Source organism: Thermobia domestica, chromosome 10 (assembly GCF_964235325.1).
Source record: "Thermobia domestica chromosome 10, izTheDome1.hap1.1, whole genome shotgun sequence".
NCBI lineage: Eukaryota > Metazoa > Arthropoda > Insecta > Zygentoma > Lepismatidae > Thermobia > Thermobia domestica.
In genome coordinates this window covers 224,973,370-224,986,580 of record NC_137463.1, presented here as the reverse complement: position 1 = coordinate 224,986,580, position 13,211 = coordinate 224,973,370, and the positions used below count along the sequence as shown (strand labels likewise).

The window sequence follows — 13,211 nt, the reverse complement described above, 5'->3', positions numbered from 1 at the left end:
TTCTTTCAGTTGTGTGTGAAGAGGACTTCGAACTGTCCTGGCAAAGTGAAGTTGGTGGAGGAAACAGCAATTGTAGAGAGAAATCACACATGTATGCCAGACGTCGCTGTTTGCGAGATAAGAAAACAACTCGCAAATTGCAAGAGAAGAGCAGAGGAAGAAATATTTACACCGGTAAATCATATCTTCAAAGACGATATGACAGTACCAGTAAACCAAGGTTTAGATTTGGTGATAAAAATCCCAATGTACAGCGACAAGAAAGGCTATTTGCACAAAGCAAGGAGAAAAGCTCTCGGCTTGAAACAGGGCACACCAACGCTTAGCAACATTACCTTCATTGATGATAATCTCCTATTTGAGGATGGATCCTCATTCTTGCAATACGACAGATTAGAAGAAGACAAAAGGATTTTGTGTTTCGGTTATGCGACGTACACTGAAAAACAGTGAGGAATGGTTCTTGGATGGGACTTTTAAGAGTTCCTGTAAACATTTAACACAACTAGAGCCTTTCCATCTCAACTGTGCCACTGCTGGCGCTACTGTCAATATGTGATTTCTCGTCCCTACCTCGAAAGAAGAGGGATAAGTTGCTGCGGCCGAGATCTTTCAATTGTTAGATGCGGAAGCGTGGCCACAATGAATTATTTCACGGGCTTCGCTGTGGTCTGTCTTATTAGCCACTCTAAGTAGCCTACGATCTTCACTCGTCAAGACCAAACGACTGAATGACAAATTGGCAACAAAGCTGAAGTCATTCGCTTCTTTTCCCTAAGCAAAGGGAGGGTTTCCTCCGTCAGAGGGCGGCGGGGGTTGGGCCAAAGTATAGTTCGCATAGTTTCCGAGGGCACAGGTAGAATAGACAGGCTCTATATGCCATACAAGCTGATATTGGAAGTAAACATAGTAGTACATCGGTCGTGCCCGTTCTTTATGCATTGCTGCCCGACAAACGTGACGTCACGTACAGACATCTGTTTTCATTCGTAAAATCATGGTGTGGAGCTAACCCAAAATTGCTGAAAGTCGACTTCGAAGCAGCAGCTGTGAATGCTCTGAAGGCTGTATTCCCCGCTGCTCAGATCTCAGGGTGCAACAATCACTTTAACCAGGCAATTTGGCAGAAGGTACAGGCTCTCGGCATGATGGAGGAGTACACAAAAAAAGAAGATATACGCAACCATGTGTGGATGTGTGCTTCTCTGGCACTTGTGCCTCTGGAGTGCGTTGACGAAGATTGGTTGGTCATCATGGAGGACTGTCCAACAGGAGAAAAGGTTGAGGCGTTCAATGAATATTTTGTTGAACAATGGCTGGAGAATGCTAACGTACCTAGAAAAATGTGGAACTGCAGTGGGCAAAGGCACAGGACAAACAACGTCGATGAAGGTTGGCATCATCGATTGAACAGCACCATATCAAGAAATTCACTGCATCTCTTCTCTCTTATAAAGATGTTGAAAGCAGATGTCACATCCAGATTCCATGTCCTTAACAGACAGGAAGTGTTTAGCAGCAGCCAGAAGAGGAGAAGGTTGACATATATGAAGCTGGATGACAGGATAAATCAAATACTGGAAAATTTTGGAGAAGATGGTGACTTGAAGAGATGTCTCAGGAGATTGAGGTACGTGCATAAACTCGAGTAGGCTAGATATTGTAATGTGTAAATATTCATAAGTTTGTAGCATGTATTATTTTCGACAAGGTGCAGTTAGTATGGATATACTCGACAAGGCTCCTGTCGGAGCCGCCTAGGGATATGGATCGAATGCGATGTAATTATGTAGTCATTGTTTGTTTTTTTTTTTTTTTCATGCTTTTGAGCGGCATGTTATAGGTCGTCCAGATGTATCAACATATATTTTTACATATTTTGCATAAATGTGTTTTGCATAAGTTTGTATCCAAACTAAATTTTGTAGCTGTGAAGTGTTGCTTGAACATGCGTAATTTTGTACTGATGTAGTTTAATTTCAATATTTCAGTTTGTAGCAAATTGTATGTAGTTAAAAAGTTTTGCATGAATGTGCGTAATGTTGTACTGGATTTGTTTTGTTTTCATATTTTATAACTTTGTAGCCAGTTTCTTATAGTCAATTCCCTTTTCTATGTAAAGAGGTTTCCACCCCTCTGCGCACCTTGCCTCAGGGAGCGTGCGGATTAGCACGATAATAAATAAAGATAAAAAATACCGTGTCGATGTGCACGAAAATCGTACTGTGCGGATGTGCAGGCGCGCCGATGTGCACCACACCTTGCATAACAGAAAAACTGTAACTGAAAGTATATAATGTTTCAAAAATTTTCCAATAAAGAATAACAGCAAGACCTACTATGAACTTTCAGAAGTATATAAATAATAGCGTCAATTATTTTTGTATCTCAAAAAACGGGTTTCTATGCCCCCGTCCCTGGGCTAGGTCCGCCACCAGGGGCGGATCCAGGACCGAATTCTGGGGGGGGGGCGGTGGGTTGTCATAATGCAACTTTTAAGGGCTCCAAACTCTGGGATAGATTTTATTTATGCATATAAAGTAAGAAAGTTTCCTGTTCTGGGGGGGGCGATCGCCCCCCCCCTGGTCCGCCACTGCTTCCGTTTTGAGTATAGGGATAAGCGAAAATATGGGACTTATTGTTAAAACGCTGTACCTTACCATGCCAGACAGACATACCTGTAACTGTTCTACAAGACTTCCCGCCCTTACGCATAGCACAGTATGGAAGGCTTCGTATTCTTAGTAATGACATGAAGTGAGAACGTGAAATAAAAGCAAGGATAGGAATGGCGAAAGAAGACTTTAGGAGGAAGAAAAGTCTGTTTTATGGGATCTTGAATAAAGAGTTGAATAAAAAGTCTCATAAAATGCTTCGTGTGGAGTGTTGTATTGTATGGGGCGGAAACATGGACATTACTTAAAAGTGATGAAAAACGACTGGAAGCCTTCGAAATGTGCGTGTGGAGAAGAATCCAAAGAATTAGTCGAGTCGATCGGAAAATGAATGAGAGGGTGTTAGAATTCGTGGGGGAGAAATGAACACTTTTAGATATTGTTAAGAAGAGGAAGAGAAACTGGTTGGGACATTGCCTAAGAAGAAATTATATCATGAGGGTATGGCGACAGGAAAGAGAGGGAGGGGACGAAGGAGACTACAATTAATGGATGATATAAAAACAGAAAGATCATACGTAAAGACGAAGAGGTTAGTGGAGGACCGTGGAGCATGGAAGCCTCTCAGCTGCTGCAAGTGACCTGCCGGTAAGGGCAGAATACCTATAATGATGATGATGATCACTGGCGTCTCTGGCATGTAAAATTTGGGGGGGGGGGCATCGAAGAAAGTGACTAAAATGGTGCTACCTAGCCCAACCTATTTATTATCTTCGATCAAAATATTGGGGGGACACGACCCCCTCGTCCCTCCGCCAGAGACGCCTATGATGAAGATGATGATGATGTATGGAAGTCTAAAAAGGAACTGCGATTTTATATTCTAAAATAAATTTTCTGTATTGTTTGAAATCCTTGAAGTTGATACTTTATTGTTAGTAGTTCCTTAGAAACATCAATTAACAAAAACATATAAAACGGTTGATCTAAGGTGCGTGACTTGTAATTAAAAGACTCATTTTCTTTCTTTTTATTAACATATTTATTTCCATTAAAGAAAAACGAAGAAGTAATAATATATTAGTAGCAGCCCACTAGCCGTGACAAGTGAAAGTTTCCGAATTCATTGATGGATGTAAATGTTTTTGTTTCATCCGGGGGAAATTCATTCCTTCTTCAATGACCGGCCGACCGTTTGCAATATGACCTTCGTAGAAAAAAATTAGTGAAGGACGCGTTGGCACCTCCGTTAATAGAATCTTTTATTTTCAACCTTTTGGTATTACTTCCTTATTTTGTAAAACGAACATTAATATAAATTCTAAGAATATATATTGCGAGCGAAAGTTTAGAGAACGCAAGAATGTTATTATCATTATTATTAAAGGAAATTGTGTTGTCAAAGTTCTTTTCAGCATCTTGAACCTTCAGGTTGACTTTAAACTCTATTTTGCCGTGACGGTAAAATTGGAATCTAAAGCTATTATTTGCTTATTTTAAACAAGTTTGTTCGTGGAAGTCTAGCGTCTCTTGTAGCACCGAAAACATATGAGACATGGGGCCTTATTTTATACCAGCCTTCCACAAATAGTGGAGGGTAACGTAATTCAAACCACAGTTAAAACTGTTATGTCCTTTATTGTAGCACCCAGACCATATGAGACGTTCGGCCTTATTTTATACCAATCTTCGCAAAAACTGTGGAACGTACGGTAATGTAACGCAAAATATGCAAAACTCAGTTATAAGTGTTATGTCCTTTATCGAAGCACCGAGACTATATGAGATGTGGGGCCTTATTCCATATCAGCCTTCTCAAAAATTGGGGAGCATAATGTAACGCAAAACTCACAAGGGACCATTCCAATTTTGTGAATTCAATTGATGAAAATGATTGCTAACACTGGATTTAGCACCAAAAGAAAAAAGTGTTTTGTGGCAGACCGTATACCAGTTGGCGTGGGTCAATGAAAACTTGACCCACGACCCACCGTGACCCACGACCCACTGACCCACCACATACAATGACCCACTCTGACCTACCACCCACCATGAACCACTCTCATCCATTGTGACCTACTCTGACTCATCAAAATCCATCGTCATCATCTCTGAACACGATCCACGGCCTCTTCTGTACTGACTAAAACAATTTACACTTGTAATAAGACAAGACTGTGAAATTGTCACTAATCGGAGTTTGAATTTCTAGTCAATCGCTCAAGCACCACTCTGTTACAATAACGGTGGATCTGATCTTTAAGATATAATATGGTGAAGTGTTTGTCAGTGAGGAAATTGAAACAGTTCGAGGTGGGGGAGGGGGAATTAGTGTGTGAATAAAATATACTTGTACTAAGAGAATATTCTTGCAAATGTTAATTTCTGAACGCATTCCAAAAGGAACTTCTATTCGCAGGAAAAAGGCCCTGTACAATATGGAAAATGTTATGGTTTCTCAGTTCACAGTATTTTTCTCACAAAGACTTGAAAAATCAGTTTTTCATAGTGTATAAAGGTGCTCCGGTATCCTATGTGAGAGCATCTCCATAAAGTATGTTCATAATTGTAATTTGTGTAATCACTAAAACACCACGTTCAATTTAAGTTACAAATACGCATAATTGCATTTATTATGAATATTTATTCAAAGTAGTTTACCTAAAGCAAAGAAAAGACTTACTAAAAATTAGGTACAAAGTTGAATAACACAAATAAGCCATTTGTAATACAAGTATACATTTTCCACAAATCTGAAATCGGGTTTCTTTCCTATTGGCCTCCAGAACTTTTTCGTGGTAAATCATCCGCAGCGGAATGACGCCCATCCTTCAGCCAAGAAATAGCTAGCTCGTCTACTTTGAGCTTTTCTAGCGGTAGGCCATTAACATTGATGAACAACAAGTTAGACAATGTTTGAGCACTTAGTCTATTTCTAATATCAGTCATCTGTAAAATCATAACGGGAAATCCCCGTTCGCACTCTGTCATGCAAATTGATAATACTTCTAAACGATTTCTGCAACTCCTCATCGACAATCTGCTTGTTAGACTTAAGTCTGATAACGATTTTTCTTGGTCAGTTTTGAAATACTCAGCAAGAAGTATCATCTCTCTATCATCATTCAACATATTTTCCATATCGACCATGTCAGTTGGCAATGTCGACTCATGGAGAACAGAAACTTCATCTATCACCCCTTCGATAGGGAATCTTGTACAGTGGGGGACACTTCTAAATGGTACACCTTAGCCGTAAATCTCCATATGGCTGTACCATTTAGAAGTGTCCCCCACTGTACATAAATTATCAATTAAAGCCTGATAAACTGATGATTTCTTATTTGTTTATAAATTTAATTTTTGAAAATTACACATGAAGGTTGGATGCCATTACCAAGTTTCCTCCCCCCTCTAGAAAGCTAAAGGGAACGAGGTTCCTGGAAAGTGTTCAGAGGTGAATGGGAATTTCCCTCTTTCTTCCCTTCAGTTACCACACTGCTGTTTGCCATGGGCCAAATTACGATGAATTTCAATTAAATTATCATAGTATAATTATTTCCTTGATGAATTATCGATACTTTTCAGTGGAAAAAAGGATGAAATTTGACACTTCCAAACCAAGGTAAGTAGACCAACGTAAAGAAAAAAAAGAGTAAAAATCTCCATATAATTATGCGTACAATCAAAACTTAAAATTTCCGTGTAATTAAGCTTACAGTACAAATTTTATGCCTATTTTTCTCACAACTTCATGGGTTGATTGCCCTGTGCTGTAAGCGCTCCATATAATAAACATAAGCTTCAACAATTATTATAGTAGAAAGCAATGGATATATGAAGCCAAGCACTGTATTTTTTGTTTCTGATTTTTTCTTAACTAATATGGATCGTTTTCGATCATTTTTACAAACCAACTCACTACCAATTTTCCATATATAGAAAGTGCCCCCTCCCCCACAAACACATAAAGGAGAATTTAAAAAAAATGCTAGGACACATTCTGTTTATTTTCAATAAAGAGTTAATACACTGAATTTCAGCTCCGTAAGTTTAACAGCTTGCGAGATACTCATTTTCTTTTCGCAAAAATTCGGATCCTCACTACCTCCTTAGGATATTATGCATTATAATGAAAGGAATGTAACATCTCAATTTGGATTAAGGCCTAACTATATACCGAAAGTCATTTCATTTGAGTTTGCAATTTGACCGTGATGATCAGGCACACATAGTTACATTCAATTTTTATATAATCATTTATATATTACAGTGATTCAAAAATGTATTTTTTTCCAGTAGTTAGCTCCCCTAAAAACTCACAGGTCTCGAAAGCCAAGCAGTAGTATAAGCCCTAAGTAGATGTATCTGCATCTGTACCCCACTTTCAATTACTGTGTCGCCTTTTTCAATTAGTTTCAGTACATACACTAAGGACTCTAAGTATTTACACTTTAATTATTCTAGGTACTCTATGTACATATTGTCGTTGAAGTAATGAATATTTTGATTACTCTAAGTACTCTCATTGAAGTACAAAGGTTCAATTGTAATTGAATTATTACGGCTTTTTTTACCGGTACTTTAGGAACAATTACTAACATGTAATTATGCTGTACCGGACTGTAGTTTCATTATTTTGCCTACGTAATAACGACCTACATATTTTTTGTTCACTTTTTTTTATATGCGTTCCTTTGTAGAGCATGATAAAGTGACAAGATTAATTTTTGAATATGAAATTGAACGAAACGGTCGGCTGTGCTTGTACTTCATGTTGATTAATTATTTTCTGTGTATTTTGTAACATTTTGAATGTTTAAACGAGCTTGCCCATCTTTGAATGTGGTCTTTATAAAGTGATAAGTGGAATGCATTTGTAACGAGGGTGTGACATTAGATTGATTGAATCGGCAGACTTTGTAGTGCTTTGAATTATAGCGACAAATTTAAACAAAACAACATTAGTTACTGAAAATAAATTGTTTTGGGTTTAAATGAGAAAATAATGTTAATTTAGTTCTGGGTAGGGTGGACATTTTAATATAAAGGAAGTAATTAATAATGTAAAGAATTCACGCATGGTTCTTGAAGTGTATAATTAATGTCAACCGTTTGATTTTGAAAGACTTTTTTGAAACGGAAACGCAGTCCTTTAAAGATTAATTGTTTGGGGAAACAACAGGCAAACAAAACTGCAACCCGGCAGGTTTAGGACGCGACAGGAAAATTAATTCAGAACGACAAGGGTTCTTTAAGAAAAGAGACCGCCATCTGTTTTAACATAAGTGCCCGCAGGGGAGGTTGGGCGAAACAGAGGATGTAATATATGAGTTATCGAGAGTGAGAAGGTTCTAGAATTTGGTAGAACTTTCTGGATTTATTTTTGTTGGTATACAAACTTTGATGCAAATCAAGTGGTTACATTTGAAGAAATAAAAGCACGATGCATTTGAGTTGGTGAATTGTATTCTATAGAAGTTAACAGAGAAGAAGAATTTATCTGTAAGTACTGGCTTTGTTTTTTTCTTGTTTTATGTTTATGTTTTCTTTTTTTTCGTATGAGAAGGGACATTGGAAATGAAATACACGCAAAACATTTGTAATTGTTGGGAGTATAAGGGGGACGGAAGTGTTTGTTTTTATCGGGAATTGATTGCGGATTTTCCGGCATCGAAAACCATATGACTCGATGTACTTATATGTAATTATAAATTAACTAAGGTGTAGTGTAATGTAATATGGAGGCTACAGGGATTTAATATTGGTCATTGCACTTGGATTTGAACCAGGGCCCTCCCACGTGGAAAACCGTACGCTAAATTTTTTTTGTTCGATGGAGTTTTTTACTTATATGGCACTAAAATTGAACACAATCTGTGACTTGCCGGGAATCGAATTATGATCTTCCGCGCCGAAAGCCAAAGACGATAAACAAATAGCAAGGAATTTTGGATTGCTTGGACCTCTCCGTTAGGACGAGGCGTAGTTATTATTTTACATATTAAAAGAATAGTTGTATAGACACCAGCGGCGGTTTCTCTTAATGTTTGCATGTTTGTACAAACCTCCTTCCAATATTTTCAATTTTATTTGTGCTAAATCACTTTTCGTTTTATTGTCAACATAATCTTTCCTTAAAGAAGTGCGTTTCAAATGGGGTTGGCTAATAGCTTTCTGCTTGCGAGTTTGACAAGCTCCCCAGCTTGGCTACTGCGGGGGTTGCGAGGTGCAAGGATTCTTATAGCGCCTCATAAGGATCTACTATGTTTGCAGATCGTTTACAAACAATTCTACCAACAAACACAAGTTTTCCAAAACGAAACGCTTTGGAACGGGAAATTCTCGACCATCCCTCCCCCTGCAATATTGGTTGACACGGTTCTCGCCTGAAGGGGAATAGTCCGCTCCTCCAAGTTGCATAGAGGAAAAAAAAAAACTTGTGCCTTGCCTAAATGCGAGATTGCCAAGTGCTCATAACTATTGGTTCTGTCAACCAAGTAAGATAAAGGCAGCTATGAAGACAGTAAAGGCGACCCCGTGAAGAGTGAAGATAGATTGAGGGTGTCAATATTTAATACACTTGTATCTGAATGAGTAGAAATTTGGCAGCATAGACAGAATATTTTCCTTTTTGGAGAGCAAAAAAAGAGCGTTAATTGGAGGAGGGGATGAGATTTTAAAGCGGACTGCAAGCCCTCAACTAACCAATGTCCTCGCAGAAACAATGTAGAACATACGGAACGAAACCCTTGTCCTTTTTTACTTCCCCCTTCAGCCTACTAGCACCCACGCCTTTGGCTGCTTAAATAAGGGCTAACACCCCTCTTACTAAAAGGTCTTTGAGGGGGAGTATTTCGATGGTTTCTTCGATGGCAAAATAAACCACACTGGAAAAAATCTTTTATTTAGAGTCGGACGGGAGTATGTTCACGAAGCTGCTAGTGAGATCGAATTGTCGAATCTGTTCGTAGTGTTGTGTGTTTGTGTATGTGTGTGTGCGTGCGTGTACCGGTCTTTGTTGTTCATTGGAACATGATTGCTGTGATTGCATAATTATGTCTGTCCCTTATATACGTGAAGTAACAATGAATTCTGTAACGTCTCTGTTAAATGAGCCGTTTTCAAAAAGAAGTTTAGAAGCAAAGCTACTTGTGAAAAACATCGGAAGGCCGATTCCGACTCTCAATATAACACAAGTAATAAGAAGTGCGAAACGAACATTTACAAGGAAGTTTAATCCAAATTTGTACGAACAGCATAAGTGGTTATGTGGATGTGAAATTAAAAATGCTTTGTTTTGTTTTCCGTGTTTGTTGTTCGGGGCAGGGGAAGATGCGTGGAGTAAAAAAGGTGTTGTGGATATCCAGCATCTGCACGACAAAATAAAAAAACATGAAAATTCGTCAGCCCATATAAAACACGTTCTTAATCTAACTGTGTTGGGAAATGTGAATATTGCTGCTCAACTGGATGCTGGTTATAGGCTGTCCATTCAGAACCACAATCAAAAAGTGACGCAAAACAGGTACGTGCTCAATATAATTATCAATTGCATTCGGTTTTGTGGCGCCTTCGAACTGGCTTTAAGAGGGCATGATGAAACAGACTCTTCTTCAAATCCAGGCGTATTTCGTGGATTAATTAATTTTAGTGCTGAACTTGACAGCGCTCTCAAAAGTCATTTAGAATGCGCAACAGTATTTAAGGGTACCTCAAAAATTATACAAAATGAGCTTCTCCACTGCATGCTTGAAGTATGCCATGAAGAAATCGCTCAGGAAATAAGAGAGGCGGAATTTTTATCTGTCATAGCAGATGAAACAAGTGACGTAGCTAACGTATTTCAAATGGTGATTGTCTACAGGTACATTGTCAATGGCAAACCAGTGGAACGATTTTGGAACTTCGTCACTCCCTCTAAACACGACGCTCGAACTTTGGCTTCTTGTATTATTGAAGAAGTTGGTCTCCACGTGGTAAATAATAAAGAGAAGTTGATATCACAAACATACGACGGTGCTGCAGTAATGAGTGGTTCTTCTGGTGGTGTACAGGTTATTGTGAAAAAAGATTATCCAAGTGCTGCTTACGTTCACTGTCATGCTCATCAACTCAATTTGATTATGTTAAATGCAGCGTCGACTAATAGAAACGTCAAGATTTTCTTTGCAAATCTACAGGGTATTTGTACTTTCTTTTCAAATTCTCCACAGCGGACATCTATATTGGACGACATAGTAAGAAAGCGGTTGCCACGATCTGTTCCAACGAGATGGAATTTTAATTTGCGGAGTGTGAACACTGTTTATGAATATAGAGAAGAGCTGATTAGGTGCTTCGAAACAATCCAAAATACAGACTTGAATAATAGTACCATCGACCAAGCATCCCGTCATATTGAAACTTTACAAAGGGAAAGTTTGAACTTTTGGCTGTCATTTTTTCATTCTATAATGCCTCACGTCGACATCTTATACAATCAATTGCAGAAACGAGACATTGATGCTGTTTACGTCAGAGAGATTCTCCAGTCTTTTGAGCGAAAGATATTGGAAGTCCGAGAGAATATTGGTGACGTTGAATGTGAACCACCTGAGAAAAGGAGAAAATACATTTCCGCGTGGAAAAGAGAAGCGAAAGAGGTGTGTGATGTTATTGTTTGCCAGGCCAAAAACAGATTTAGCTTCAGTGGACACCTTACTGCAGCCTCTCTGGTTACCCCCAACAACTTTTTGAAGTACAACACACATTTCCCTGACGAACAGTTGCAAGCGACATGTGACGCGTATCCTTGCTTAGATCTGAAAAAACTTCGAACGGAACTTGGTGTAATTTACGGTATGCAAGAGTTCAGAGCAATGTCTGGTGCTCTCTGTTTATTAGATTTCATTTGCGAAAATAATTTGTCATCAACGTTTAGTGAATGTGAAAAACTTCTAAAAATTATCGTTACAATTCCAATGACAACATCAGAAGCAGAACGTTGCTTTAGCACATTGAAACGTGTGAAAACATTTCTGAGAAATTCGATGTCTCAGGAACGGTTATCTGCTCTTGCAATGCTATCAATTGAAAGAGACTTTATTATGGGAATCAAGGACTTTAATAACAAAGTTATTGAAAAGTTTGCCAGAAGCAAAGAAAGAAGAATGGATTTTCTCTACAAGTAGGGTAAATATTTTTATTTTCTTTACACTAAATTTTCTATTTATTAATTGAGAAATACTTAGTACTTTTCTCATTACTAAATCTTTGGGTCATGAATCGCCACTAACCTATAGCCTGTGCTCTATTACTATTATTTATAATAATATTAATAATAATGAAAAATACGAGGTCATGAGTGGTCCAAAAGTAGGTATACAGTACCGTACTGTTCAGCTCATTGCATTTAATATCATTTCTTATTGTTATCCATCAGATAGACTTAGTTTATTATTTATTCTTAATGTATTTTACTTATATCTTAAGCTCAGAAGAGCCGGAGCAAATAAACCCATAAACTAGAATGTTATACTTGATCAATGCAGGGGTATATACCTACTTTTGGGCCACCCTGTATTGTGCACCACCTAAAATTCAAAGCACGAGCCGCCACTGATAGACACACAAACGGACACATTTTATAATAAATATGCGATTATTTTCTTGTTCATAGGACCATAGCATATCTTCAAAATATAAGAAGTTAGTGTTACATGAAAAGACCATTAAATGATGTGTGAAACTGATTACTTATGTAATATGGTACTAATTTTTATTATTTTTGTGTGTGGTATTAACATTTACAGTAGGGGAAAGGAACTGGGTAGCCTACACCTGCTTTGAATTTTGCTTATTTTTATCTTTAGTACTATTGAACTGAACATAAGTTTGAATTTCGGTGACGAATAATATTTTTATAATTGTTAGCATATGTCAGTGGTTTCCAACCTTTTTCATTTTGAGGCGCATCTGGAAAAAATGTTGTTTGTAAAATGCAGGAGCTGAATAAAAGCTTGGTATGTGATACTTTTGTAATCATTTTATGAGAAAATTTAGATTTTTTCTTATTGTTCCTTGATGGTACAAATAATCGTATTTGATTTGAAGTTTAGCGTCCCTTTTTAGCACCATAGTTATGTGGGACATGTACCTACTGATTAACGTTGAATTAGAATCATTGAGCTTCAGCAGGGAATTCAATCCCCACGCCAAAGGCGCGTACGCTAACCACGTAGCCACAAAGAAGATTTATTCGTGTTTGAATCAGTTACGTGAACTAAAATACGGTATATAGTTAATTTCTTTTGGTAAGCTTCGTGTTTTATATTATATATTCACCTCGTGATTTACAGCGGTCCTAAACTAATAGATAGGAGTTTGTGTTGTAAATGAGAGGAGAGTATTTGAAAATGTTATTTAGCTCAAAGTCGCGTCTCAGTTTCATTAATTGAATGTCGGACAAGCGCCTTTTGTAGGTATAGAGCATATGGTTTTTTTACTTTAACGTTTTAGGCTTATACTTCCTTGCTATGAAAGATGGGAAACTAGTTTAAAAAAGTAAAACGATTATTATGGTTTATATGAAAAAAGCACTGTGAATCAAACTTG

General features: G+C 37.8%; 1 protein-coding gene across 1 annotated transcript; it reads left to right on the top strand.

Moving 5' to 3' along the window:
• Positions 1-1,148: 1,148 nt before the first annotated feature.
• LOC145661814 (zinc finger MYM-type protein 1-like) lies at positions 1,149-11,788 on the top strand. The gene is made up of 2 exons (XM_081727149.1): positions 1,149-1,630; positions 10,285-11,788. The coding sequence occupies exons 1-2, from the start codon at positions 1,149-1,151 to the stop codon at positions 11,786-11,788; spliced, it is 1,986 nt and encodes a 661-aa protein (XP_081583275.1).
• Positions 11,789-13,211: the final 1,423 nt, after the last annotated feature.

Excerpts from the sequence above, each read along its gene's own strand:
- LOC145661814 (XM_081727149.1), top strand. The coding sequence starts at position 1,149 with ATGGAGGAGTACACAAAAAAAGAAGATATACGCAACCATGTGTGGATG. Across the intron at positions 1,631-10,284 it reads AGATGTCTCAGGAGATTGAG|CGCTCTCAAAAGTCATTTAG; the intron begins GTACGTGCATAA and ends TGAACTTGACAG.